A 14,023-nucleotide genomic window follows, 5' to 3' on the forward strand; every position below is an offset into this window, starting at 1 on the left:
GCAGCACACCACCCTGAATTCACACCTGAGACTGCAAAAACACACGTCCTCCTCAAACTATCAAATCTCCTATCACTATTGCTTTTCTAACCTTCCTCTTACCCCTGTACAGCTGTGCCAGCCATGGTGCCATGGACTTGGTTCTGGCTGTACTCCCCAAATCAGTCTCACCAGTTATCAGAAGTGATTACTAGTTGGTCACCCATTCCCTCTCTTGAACCCGGAGCTCGACCTCCTGCAGTTGATAATGCTGTGAAGGAATATGGCCTATAGTCTGGGGTTGGAGTTTGACTGTTGCTGGTAGAAACTGGTTAACAGAGTGACTTATTGCATTTGTTTTGGGTAGCAGGACTGGGCAGCATTACGGTGATTGCAATCTTATCCTCGTTTGGATCAAGTGCACATGCTTTCCAGCAGAGTTAATAGTTAATGATCAGGAGCCATGGCAGATCACTCTCCTCTTTGTCCAGCAGTGGTTAAGCCAATTCCAGTATGTCTGCTGCTGTGGAGACGAACTAGCCCAGTATAGGCCAGGAATGGAACCTGGCCATTTCTGGTCTGTGTGTCTCAATATCACAACATGAGGCTGTCGGGGAACACAGTGGTCTGCATTCAATTAATGGGTCCAGTAATTAACTTCAGTAAATTACTTCTGTGGCTGCATTCGAGTCTGCTCTGATTTCCATTCATTGTCCATTAGGCTGAATAAAAAGCAGCATATGGTATTCCATGAGCACCGGGACCGAGTCCCAAGGTGACAATTAATGACAGCTTTCACTGATCAGAAGTGTGTGTACGTTGGTGCGTGTGTACGCTGGTGCGTGTGCGCATGTTGGTGCGCGTGTGTGTGTTAGTCCATGTACGTTAGTGCGTGTGCGTACGTTAGTATGTATGTCTGTGTGTGTTTTTGTGTATCTGTATGTTACAGCTTAGCTATAATCTAATTGAAAGGCAGGCGAGGTTAAACAGGCTACCCCTGTTCATAAGTTCATTGTACGTTTCTACGCATGTTTTTGTGTGTGTATATTTGTGTGCTTGCTACAGCACAAAGGGTGGGCACTCAGCCCATCATGCCTGTGCTGGCTCTTTTGGAGTGGCTATTCAATTAGACCCATGCTCCTGGTTTTCCCCATAGCCCTGTTAATTTCTCCCTTCAATTACATATCCAATTCCCTTTTGAAAGTTACCATTGAATCAGCTTGCACCACCCTCTCAGCCAGTGCATTCCAGATTACAACTGCTCGCTTAAATTATTTTTCCCCTTCCATCGCCTCTGGTCTTCTTGTCAGTCACTTTAAACCTATGTCCTCTGGTTATTAATCCTTCTTCCATTGAGAACAGTTTCTCCTTACTCTATCAAAACCAAAACTGAACACCATACCCCAGCTGAGGCCTAGCCAGTCATTTGTGAAGCTTTAGCATAATTTCATTTGTCTTTTTGTGTATATGAGAGAATCTTGGGCAGGGTCCTTCCAGTACAGCACCCTTGATGGTTGAATTGGCTGAGAACACACTGTGCATACTCACACAGGAAGGATGGCCGCCTGGGTGTATAGTATCCATCTCTATTCAAAAGTTCAAAAGCTGGTGAGAATATGGTTGCCAACTGTGACTAAATGTATAACAAAAGCTCAGCAGATCTGGCAGCATCTGCGAAGAAGAACACAGTTAACGTTTCGAGTCCGAATGCCGAATGTCCAGATTTCCAACATCCGCAGTTTTTTGCTTTTATCTTAGTGACTAAATGTATTCCTGGAGGCTTCATCGCATGACTTGTCCCCACGCTCCAGCTATTAGTAAGCCAACTTTGTGAAGTACTGCCTTCCTACACCAATTGGAAAGCAAAAAGACTCATTGCCCAATTGGATGATGCTTGACTGTCAGCCAAACAGCCTTCCCCCGCCCAACCCCGGCCCCCATTTTCAATATTTTTATATCTGGCAAAGAGAAATGTTCAAAGAAAATAGGGGGAAAAACTTTTTAATGTCCTGATGATTTTCTCCAGGGTTACACACAGCAATGTCCTGGAGAGTCCAGGCCAGTCCTGGAGGGTTGGCAACCTGAGGTGAGAATATTGGTCAGGAAATCAGAGGGGAGTAGCATTACCAGGGAAGAAAAGTTGAATGCAAGGAAAGAGTTCAGCTAGTAATGAGCTACATTTATGGCTCAGTCCAGGGTGCTTCAAGGAGTGCCATTCATTAATTCAATCTACACCCCACCCCCCATGACCACCACCCCCCAGCGAATCAAAGCTCTTTAAAATCCAATCAGAGCTGCGTTTACAAATGGACATGTTTGAGCCTTGCTATATGAAGATGAGCCCACTGAGAACTTTAAAAGAACTCAGTGGAGAGGAGACATCATCAGACAGCTTGCTTAAAATCATTGCTTGAAGGCAGTAATGGTAATGAAGCTAATTCTATCAGAGTATGATGGTAATTCCTGGCCCTGAGGGTCTCATTACCATTCCTTGTTCTCCTTGGGTTGGTAATGTGCACACCCGGAGGTTACTAATGACCCTGGTGCCTGGTCAAAAATTATATTACTGTTGTGATGCAGCCTGTGCTTCAACAGCTGCCTATCATGAACAGCTCAGATTGGAGTGGGCACATACAACATTAATGACATCTTGGAATGGGAATAGCAGAGGAGCAGATAGAGCTGTGAGGCGGGGAATAATGTCACCATCCTCTGAGCTGTGGATTCAAATCCTGCTAAAGCAGCCATCCAGCCGGTGACCTTGCTGTAGGCCTTTGTTTCTTGTGGGCCTGGGCTCCAGATCTCAGAGCCTTAGCAACCAAAGGCACCCTAGCCAAGAGTGGAATGATGAAAATCAGGGCTTTGCGAGAGACCAGAATTGGTGGAGCACAGATATCTTGGAGAGATGCGGATCTGGAGGAGGTTGGGGAGTAGTGAAGCCTTGGAGGAACTTGAAAACAAGGATGTATAAGATTTTGGGGGCCTTTAAGACCCCCTTTAAGGCAGGATCAGACTTGGCAGTAAAGCTTTTTTGTGAATCGATTTTACCAAGAGAAAGTCAGGGCAAGTTTATTAAGTTCTCAGATGAACAATGCCAACAAATTTGGGCGGTGATTTAGTTTTACGCAGAAGATACTCCTGTGTCAAGATCTGGATGGCAGAGCGCACAAAATGGTTTCTCTCACAGCTTCAATCTTTTGAGCCTGTTTTCCTTTTGCTCTTGTCTCTGGATGCTCTTTCTCTCTGCTGCCAAGAAAGCAAACTCAAGGCATCCTTTATTCTGGCTGTTGTCCAATTAACCCCTTCCTCACTCCAATTATCTTTAGCCCTGTGTGTGAGGACACTTTCATTGGACCTGGAGTAATTTATTTGGCTGTTGATAGCCTTATATATTTGCGTAAATAATGTCCTTTCCATCTTGATGCTTTCCCTATCTGGCAGAGAAAGACGAGCAGTTTTTCACAGCCTGCAAGGCCTTGCCCATGCTATGAATAAACTCTTTTAAAACTTGACAAAAACTCCCAGAACCTTTTTACCTTGGCATCTTTTCTATACTGTGCTCTACTTCAAAGTTTTCCCACTTTACTATTCTACAAAGAAGGGTATCTCATTAAGTCAAGTGCCAGTAAACTACAAATAGATGTTAGTTCCTTATATTATGGTTAGATTTTAATAATTAATATTCTTGTTAGTAACCTAGTAATCTTACAGATGAGAATTTTTAAGTTGAAATGTTGCCAGACCAGAAGCGGCACATGAGGGCAGGCCCAAGATACATTACATGGGCAACTAGGTGTTATACATCACCTGGGAGTGTTTGATGGGGACAGTGTAGAGGGAGCTTTTACTCTGTATCTAACCCCGTGCTGTACCTACCCTGGGAGTGTTTGATGGGGACAGTGTAGGGGGAGCTCTACTCTGTATCTAACCACATGCTGTACCAGTGCTGGGAGTGTTTGATGGGGGCAGTGTAGAGGGAGCTTTACTCTGTACCTAGCCCCGTGCTGTACCTGCCCTGGGAGTGTTTGATGGGACAGCGTAGAGGGAGCTTTACTCTGTAGGTAACCCCGTGCTGTACCTGTCCTGAAGTCTGACACTTGTTGTTGACCCTGGGTGCTTGATTCCTTGACACTAACATCCCTCTCTTCAATGAACACAAAATTCACATTAGAAGGAAAACAAAATGTTTTGAAATGTTGTCAAAATGTATAGCTCTGCTCTGCATGGCTAATATTCCATTTTACTATGAAGCTGCAGGCAGTTGTCTGACAGGTAATTACAGCTCTGACCTTCCACCACAACTGAAATGTTTGCAATTGAAAGTCAGATTCAGCCCACGTTCTGGCAGTCAGTTTGTGTAGTTATCAGCTTGAATTGGCGCCTGCAAGATTCAATTTGCTTGCAAGGAAATACACCAGAATTGAATTATCCTGTGTTGAGCATGGCTAAGGCAAGGAATAATCTAATAGCTTCTGGGTACTTTACAGACCCAGCAACTCCCCACCCCAAACTTGCAATATTCTGTTGTCCCTCCATGTATTTGCTTAATGACAGATTAAGAGGAAACTGATGGATGCATTGAACCAGGTATAAGTGATGTGATGTGATGTGATGATGAGCTTGTTGTGTCATGCTTGCTTAGTCTATTAGCACTGACTATCCAGGCTGGCATATATAGAATGGGCACTGAGGTGAGATGCCGGAAGGAGCGGAACTGCATCCCCAGCATGTGCCAGGGCTGCCAAGCAAGAGGGCCAAACAGTATCTGTGGAATCCCACATTCAGGATTTCAGTCAAGGGGGCAGAAAATCAACTCCACTTTCTTGTCTGTTGCCCATAACCCCTGACTCCCATTTAGTTCAAAAATCTGTCCATCTCAGACTCGAGTAAATTCAATCTCTCAACCTCCACAGCTCTCTGGGGTAGAGAATTCTAAAGATTCACAATCCTCTGAGAGAAGAAACTCCTCATCTCCATCTTAAATGGGAGACCCCTTATTTTGAAACTACAGCCCCCTAGTCCTAGATTCCCCCACGAGGGGGAAAATCCTCTTAGCATCAACCCTGGCAAACCTCCAGGGACTTTTTTGTTCTTTATTGTTTCATTGAATGTGGGTGTCGCTGGCAAGGCCAGCGTTTGTTGCCCATCCCTAATTGCCCTTGAACTGGGTGTCTCGCTAGGCCATTTCAGAGGGCAGTTAAGAGTCAACCACATTGCTGTGGGTCTGGCATCAATATGTAGGCCAGGCTGGGTAAGGATGGCAGATTTCCCTCCCTAAAGGGCATTAGTGAACAAAAATCAGTGATAGTTTCATGGTCACCATTATTGAGACTAACTTTCAATTTATTAATTGAATTTAAATTCCACCAGCTGCCGTGGTGGGATTTGAACCAGCTTCCCCAGAGCATTAGCCTGAGCCTCTCGATTACTAGTCCAGTGACATTACCACTACACCACCATCTGCACTTCTATGTTGCAATAACAATCATTTCTCATTTTTCTAAACTCCAATGAGTATAGGCCCAACTTACTCAATCTTTCCTCATTAGGCAAACCCCTTAACCCAGGAATCAACCTAGTGACCCTTCTCTGAACTGTCTCCAGTGCAAGTATTTTGAGATGGTGTCTTCTTCTTAGTGCTTGAAGAATGAGTCATTGCTGGGTTCGATGTTCTCATTTCTAACAAACCCAGTGAAGCACTAGTTTAATCTGAGCATCTTCCGCACTCAGCTGACTAATCCATAACTGAACAGTTGTTCAGTCAGACTGCACCTGCAGGAAAGCTGCAGAGCCACTTGTTAAAGCTATTAACTGTGTACTTACTGAACTCAAAGTTTGCAAATGTTGGCTTGTGGCCTGTATGCTGCTTTTGATTCTGATTGACTCATGTGAAAATGTGAGAACCCCCTCCCCCCATGTACCCAGAAGGCCCTGCTTTAGCTGGTCCCCTTATTGGTGGCCATTTATTCCTGTATTGGAATAATTATTTGTGTAAGCACTCCTTGGTGTACCTTTTCTACAGCTTATCATAACTCAAAGTGTACCTAACCCTAATTTATGATCAGGAGATTTTCAGAGATCGTGATTGTACCTCAAGCAGAGGTGTGCGTTGGACTGATCTTTTTGCCCCCTCTTACACACGAAACTCATCAATTAGCATTTGCCATATTTGGGATGCCCTATAAGCAAAGTATTTTTAACCGTGGCACCATGTTGCTAAAAAACTAGGACCCTAGGTTCCCTGCACCTGATTTTTGGGTGCTTTGGGTTGAATGGCATTTCTATTGCTGACTCCCCAACCATCAACGTTGTGGGGGTCGCCGTTGACCAAAATTCAACTGGACCGGCCACATAAATGCCGTGGCTACGAAAGCAAGCCAGACACTGAGTATTGTGCGGTGAGTGGCTCACCTCCTTAATTCCCCAAAATATCTCTACCATCCACAACCACAAGTCAGTGGTGTGATGGAATACTCTCCACTTGCCTGGGTTAGTGTGGCTCTAACAACAATCAAACCTCCATGTCCTCCAGGACAAAGCAGCCCGTTTGATCCACACCCCATTCATCACCGTAAATATGCACTCGTCCACCACCAGTACACATGGCAGCAGTGTGTACTATCTTCAAGATATGCTGCAGCAACTCGCCAAGGCTCCTTCGACAGCACCTTCCAAACCCACAATGTAGAAGGGTATCAGCAGCAGGTGAATGGAACCATCATCATGTTCCCTTGAACACCATCCTAACTTGGAAGTATACCACCATTTCTTCATCATTACTGGCTCAAAATCCTCCACAGTAGCAGCAGCGCACTGCAGGAACTCATCATGGCTTCTTAGACAGCACCTTCCAAACCCATGACCACTACCATCTAGAAGGACAAGGGCAGCAGATAGATGGGAACACCACCACCTGGAAGTTCCCCTCCAAGCCACTCACCATCCTGACTTGGAAATATTTTGCTGTTCCTTCACTGTCGTTGGGTCAAAATCTTGGAGCTCCCTTCCTAACAGCACTGTGGGTGTACCTACACCACATGGACTGCAGTGTTTCATGAAGGTAGCTCACCGCCTTCTCAAGGGCAATTAGGGATGGGCAATAAATGTTGGCCTAGCCAGCAGTACCCATAACCCATGAACAAAAGAAACATTGGAACCATAGAACCACAGAAAAGTTACAGCACAGAAGGAGGCCATTCGGCCCATTTTGTCCATGCCAGCCAGAGGACACCCAGGTGCCCTTTCTAATCCCACCTTCCTGCACCCGGCCCATGGCCCTGCAGCTTACAGCACTTTAGGTGCAGATCCAGGTACTTTTTAAAAGAGTTTAAAGTTTCTGCCTCTACCACCAACTTGGGCAGCGAATTCCAGACACCCACTACCCCTGTGTAAAAATGTTCTTCCTCATGTCCCCCCCTACACCTTCTGTCACTTATCTTGAATCTATGTCCCCTAGTTCTAGAATTCTCCATCAAGGGAAACAATTTTATCCTGTCCACTCTATCTATTCCCCTCATAATTTTGTACACCTCAATCAAGTCACCTCTCAGCCTTCTTTGTTCTAAGGAAATTAACCCCAACCTATCCAATCTCTCCTCGTAGCTACACTTTTCTAACCCTGGCAACATTCTTGTAAACCTCCTTTGCACTCTCTCCAGAGCTATTACGTCCTTCTATAATATGTATGCTCCAATTTTTTCTTTTCTCTGTGCAACAACTCATACTTGTTTGCACGAAATCTCATCATCATCTCACCTTGGCTAAGATTACCAATCCCATGCTCCCCAAAGGAAACTGCGATCTATGAAAGCATGGATGACAGTGCTGCAGCCTTCTCTCCCATTCATGCAATGTGGGCTGTAATAGGATGCTTGCTTTTCTTGATCTACATGGTTGATCTAGACTTTAGTGTACAGGACACAATTTCAAAATTTACAGATGACACAAAACTTGGAGGTATCGTGAACTGTGAGGAGGATAGTGATAGACTTCAAAAGGACGTAGACAGGCTGATGGAATGGGCAGACGTGTGGCAGATGAAATTTAATGTAGAGAAGTGAGAAGTGATACATTTTGGTGGGAAGAGCGAAGAGTGGCCATGTGAAGAGGGCAGTTCTAAAGGGGCTGCAAGAACAGAAGGACCTAGGGGTTTATGTGCACAAATCATTGGTGGCAAGACAGTCTGAGGAAGTGGCTAATGAGGCACATGGGAGCGTGACTACATCAATTGCTCTTGCAGAGAACTAGCGTGGATGCAATGGGCTGAATGGCCGCCTTCTGTGCTATTCTACAATTCATCTACAATTCGTTTAGAAAAATCTGAGTCACCTCTTATTCCCTGTGTCCTATCTCAGTGGGTCCCCATGTTCCTAGGCTCCCTCTGTCCCCAGTTCTTAGGACTCTGGGTTCTCCTAACCCCGATTCCCCATTTTTCTAGTTTTCTGGTGTCTCTTGTGTTATAGTTTACTATTAGTGGACTGACACACTGTTGTAATGTTCTTGTTTGGCTGTGGTGTAACCTCCATTGGTTACAGCTTTCTTTTTCAGGATTATGTGATATAACATTTTCAAACAGCAGTATCACAGGGACAAATGTGTAGATCTAACATCCTGGTGTTTTTTGTGTTTACAGAGCAAGGAAATTGGCCAGCAGATGCATGAGGAGCTGTTAAAGGTCACCAATGAGCTGTACACTGTGAGTATCAATTATTAGTATTGCAACACCCAGCTCTTCTATAGTGAGCTTTGTGCCAGAGTCGCCATTCTGCACCAGCTATTTCCTTTGTTAGTTTCTGGTGAATGTTTGGCACTCCTCAAGGTGACAAACAATCATAACACATTTGAGGTATTATCCATCTGAGCCAAATTCTGAGCAATTACACCACGGGGTTAGATACAGTTTAAAGCTCCCTCTACACTGCCTCCATCAAACACTCCCGGGGCAGGTACAGCATGGGGTTAGATACAAAGTAAACCTCTTTCTACACTGTCCCATCGATCAGTACCAGGGCAGGTACAGTGCGGGGTTAGATACAGAGTAAAGCTCACTCTACACTGCTCCATTGGCCTCCTCTGTCCCCAATGCCACCAGCCTCCTGTCCTGATCACCTGTCCTGCTATGCTTCCACCAAGATCCCCTATCATGGTCCAACCCTCAGACCCACTAAACCAGGTAGCCTCCGCCTTGCAGGCAGTACGTGCTCCAACCTTGCGTTCATCTTCAGCAGCTCCCTAATAAAAAGGCCAAAGGTCCAATATCAGAGACTCCTCAAGCCTCATCATTCAGGCACTGGGTCTGTCCCCTGACGGGTGAACCTGAATTTCTTGGCCATCGTCTCCATCCTTTAAATGGCTGACAGACAGTGGAGCCTTTGAGCCAGCTCACAGTGAACATAAACACGGGATGGAAAATTGTTTGAAAAATTTTAAGGTATTCAGCATATGATAACTCGTCAAGGTGATGGGCAGCATGTTGAGCTGTGAAGCTGCCTTCTTAATTGATTGAAGGTATGCTACCAAGGTTGTTAGACTGTAATCTCATTCCAGGGTCAATTGAAAGGAAGTTTCTCAAACAGAAACCCATCCGACCAACATATTAATAGCCAGCTCCTGTCATCTCACATAGAAATGATATCCCAGATTTTCAGATAGAATATTGATCTAACTGATTGGCCCAGTCTGTCTCAACTGTACTGAGGAAGGACAAATGTGTTATCACAGGGCTTGCTGTAAAATCTTAACAGTGAGCTTGTAACCTTCTCAAGCTGGGGGCATGCAAGCTTGGGGCTGGAAAATAGGCTTTCCATCCTCACACAGAAGGGTCAGTGAGGAGGAGTGAACTGGCTCCACTTTCTTCAGCCTCCTCAGCTGGTCACAACAAAAATTTAAGTTTCTTTTTCAAGAGGATATGCCTTTTCCAAATCAGAATGTATTTAACTATTTGAGCTGCGAACAATAGGATCCAATCATACAAGGTTTTCTTGAGTCAAAGTGAGAGCAAATTTATTAACCGCTAAACTCAAGAAAATTAATAAAAAGTCAACATCAAGCGTTGGGCTTTCATGCAGCCTTTCAGACACACGCACGCACACATATCAGAAATTAGGGGAGTTAGAGTCCAATAAAAAAAGTAAAAGAATATATGGTTAAGTGTCCTTTGATTGTCCTTGAGGCATACAGTTTAAAATGCTGCAGCCAATTTGGGTTAGCTGGTTTCTTGGATGTGGTCAGATGTAGAAGATGCTGCAATTACTATGAGACCTCGGTTTGGTAGGTTTCTGGTAGAGCTGGCTTTTCGAACTGGGCGATACACTTATTCCAAAAGAGAGAGAGAGAGAGCAGCCTTCAGCCTGTTTCTTGACACCACCTGTGTTACTTGCAATCTCTCTCTAGTGGTTGGGCGGGTGAAATATTTCACTCATTATGTATTTCCTAGAGGTTTTGGGTGGGTCTGTCTGTGGCAACCATTGTTTCAATATCCCATACTTTGCATTTGTAATGTGTCTTCCTGAGACAGTTAGGAGTTTCAATGGGTGTCTGGATTTGAGGAAATGTCTCTCTCTTCACTCCCCTGAGAGCTATTTGTTTGTTTCTCACCTTCACCTTGGAAGGTAGCCTTGCATTTTTAAGCAGTTTGCTCTGTTTCAGTTCAAATTGTAAATTTTCCAGTCAGTTGAAGGTGAAAAAATCATGTTTTCAAAAATAAAGGGGCATAGCCTTGTGACAAGTGTTAACTCTCTACAATCAGCAAGATAAGGGTGGGGAAGAACTAAAATGGAATCTTCTCCACTTCTGCTCCATTTCCAATTTTTCTCTCATTTTAACACCACTGATTTTGGCAACAATTATGATTCATGCTGGACTTTGCTGGGAGCCTTGTTATTAAATGGAAATTGGGCTTCTCTGATGAATGTGTATATCAGGTAAAGATGTCTGGAAGCCAGTGCCTCCACTGAAGGTAAGTTTTTTGAAAACATAAGTGCACATCCAGGCCCAACATGAAGTGCCTGGGTCTCTGCTGCTCTCAGCCCCATGCACCCATGCTCAGTTACAACTGCAAGTTCCTCAAACTCACACTTACATTGCTATCGCCAGCCTTTTCCTGATGACTTCCAGATTCTCCTTCACCCTCCCCCTGGCAACTTCGCCCTTCCCTGGCCATCTATGCCCTTCCCCCTCCACCATCTTCACCCTCCCACTACCATCTTTCCCCTTCTCCCCTGCCATCTTTCCCCTTCTCCCCTGCCATCTTTCCCCTTCTCCTCCTGCCGTCGTCGCCCTTCTCCTCCCCCAGCCATCTTCACCCTTCTCCTCCCGCCATCTTTACCCCTCACCTCTCTCTCTCTCTCTCTCTGTAATCTCCTCCAGTCTCTGAGATCTCTGAGCTCCTACAATTCTGGTCTCTTGCGCATCCTCCACTTTATCTCTCTGCCACTGGAGGCTGCTCTGGAATTCCTTCCCTAAATCCCTCTTATTCTTAAATCAACCTCGTTGACCAACTTCAGTCACCTGTTCCAATAATTCCTTATGTGGACTTGGTGTTAGATTTTGTCAGATAATGCTCCTGGACATTTTACTATGTTCAAGGTGCTGTTAATGTGAAGAAGTTGTGCACTGCGAAGGCCATTAAACTGTTGTCTTCTCCCTCTGCCAGGTAATGAAAACATACCATATGTACCACGCGGAGAGCATCAGTGCGGAGAGCAAGCTGAAGGAGGCTGAGAAGCAAGAAGAGAAGCAGTTCAGCAAATCGGGGGACATAAGCGTGAATCTGCTTCGGCATGAGGACAGGCCACAGCGTCGGAGCTCCGTGAGGAAGATCGAGAAAATGAAGGAGAAGGTATGATTGAAGCAGCAGGCACTGCCAGTGATTGAAGGATTTGGGGAGAATGGACTGTGAGGGTGGGAGGGACCCAACCCACCCTTCCCAGAATTGATGTGTAATGAAATGCAGGATTTTTACAGCATGGTACTGAGTCATGGGCAGTGGGCGGATATTGGTTTGGGCCTATGGTATGAAGAGGCCTAAGAAAGAAAGAAATTTCATTTCAATAGCACCATTCACAATCTTGGCAAATCCCCAATGCACTTTATAGCCAATAAAGTACTTTTCAGGTGTAAGCACTGTTGTATTGAGGGAAACATGGAAGCCAATTTGCACACTGAAAGGTCCTGCAAACAGCAGTGGGATGAGGACCAGATAATCTGTTTTAGTGGCACCTCCTGAGAGATAAATATTTCTCAGAAATCTCCTACTCTTCTTTAAAGTAGTCCATGGGATCTTTTACATCCACCTGGAAGGGCAGAATTTGCATTGATTTAATATCTGGCCCAAATATCTGGCTCTGACAGTGCAGCACTCTTTCGATGCTGAACTAGAGATTTTGTTCTCTAGTCTGTGGAGCAGGACTTGAACCCACAGCCTTCTGATGCAGCTGACACTTTGACTACGTATTGGGCAGTATTTAACGCAGGCAACAAGGGTCTCACCAGCTGGCTGGAGAGCCGGCGAGAGCTCCTGTCACCCCCTTTCAGGCAAGTACACCAAATTAAGTGTCCATCAGGCATTTAAGTGGACAACGATGGGCCTTCTCCCAGATCAAGGACCCTGGGATCAAGCACCTTGAGAACAGAAACCAGCCCCTCCCTCCACCCACTGCCCCAACAGCTATCAGTCAATCAGAGACCAGCAGCTGTGTGTTGGAGGCAGTGCCAGCAGGAGGGGTGGTAGCTGCTGGTAATGCACCTGCCAGAGGCCCAGGATCAGCGAGGGACCCAGGCCACAGGTGAATTAGTGAGTTAGGGCAGAGTGGGGTCTAGAGGGGGTGGGATGGGAGCAGGGTCAGCAGCAAGGGCAGAGAGGTGGCTCTCAACAGGCCATCCCCTCCTTCCGATGCCAGAACCTTCGATTAAGCCCTTCGAACAAGGGATCCCTCCCATTAGCCTGCAAGCAAACTCGAGGGATTTTGCTTTTCAGGCTTCCCACATGGTGACCCCCTGCCCGCCGCTGGTTGAATACCAGCAGCGCGGGATGAGGCCCTTGTGTGGGTATTAACTTCCCACTTAAGGGCCTCGATAGGCTTCGGGGCAGGAAGGCAGCAGGGTGCCCATACGCCATCCTCCCATCCAATTAAATGCCCCCTGCTTCCAAACTCGCCTCAGGAGGGGTGCATTAAATTCCGATCATTGACACCCAGCCCTGTAAATTTATCAAGAAAGCTTAACCCACTTACCACACTGAGTCCAAATGCAGGGCTTCATGTTGACCTGTGCCCTTCTATTAGACAGAAATGTGTCCATGTATTTTATTTATCTTCCTTAGACTAGTTGAAAATAACCCACTCCTCTGTGTAATGGAGCGAAATTATCTTAAAACATCCCTTAAGTGAGTCACCCAACTGCTCAGAAATGTTAGTCAGCAAGTGGTTTAACCCTTCTTTTGCCACTTTTGACCTTCCCCAGCCTTCCCCCGCTCCAGTGAGTGCTGAGTTTGGCAATCTCAGACAAGGCCAGTCAGTAGGTCAGGGCACTGGGAAGGGCAAATCATCTGGTGTTTATCCGACTCGGATCACTATCCAACCAACATTTGCTGCAGAATGCGTGCAGGCTCCATTGTGATGCCGAATGTGGTTGAATGGTTTGCAAACAGACACTTGTAAAAGTGGCAGCTTGAGCAACATGCCAGAGGGAACCTGCACCCATACAACTTCACTCCAGCATGAGTTGGTGCTTCCAGGGGCAGTAGGAGGGAAAATAAAGAAAGAATATGAATTTATATAGCACTTTCACAAACTCAGGATATCCCAAAGTATTTTACAGCCAATGAAGTATTTAAGTGTAGACGCTGTTTCAATGTAGGAACCAAGGCAACCAATTTGCTCACAGAAAGGTCCCATAACAGCAAGTGGTGATGAGTTGATCTCTTTTAGTGACGTTGTTTGAGGGGTAAATTTGTGCTGAACACTGTCCTGCTCTTTTTTTTTGAAATAGTGCCATTGGAACTTTTACATCCACTTGAGAGAGCAGACAAAGCTCCAGTTTAATG

At 45.5% G+C, this 14,023-nt stretch overlaps 1 protein-coding gene across 2 annotated transcripts in view; it reads left to right on the top strand.

Moving 5' to 3' along the window:
• The window catches only part of srgap3 (SLIT-ROBO Rho GTPase activating protein 3), a 286,135-nt gene that overhangs the window by 191,270 nt on the left and 80,842 nt on the right, over positions 1-14,023 (top strand). For both annotated transcript variants that reach the window (XM_078543822.1, XM_078543823.1), the window contains exons 4-5: positions 8,612-8,674; positions 11,633-11,818. In XM_078543822.1, coding sequence (XP_078399948.1) covers positions 8,612-8,674; positions 11,633-11,818 — 249 coding nt within the window. The remainder of the gene's footprint in view (positions 1-8,611; positions 8,675-11,632; positions 11,819-14,023) is intronic.

Source organism: Cetorhinus maximus, chromosome 6, assembly GCF_964194155.1.
Source record: "Cetorhinus maximus chromosome 6, sCetMax3.hap1.1, whole genome shotgun sequence".
Classification (NCBI taxonomy): domain Eukaryota; kingdom Metazoa; phylum Chordata; class Chondrichthyes; order Lamniformes; family Cetorhinidae; genus Cetorhinus; species Cetorhinus maximus.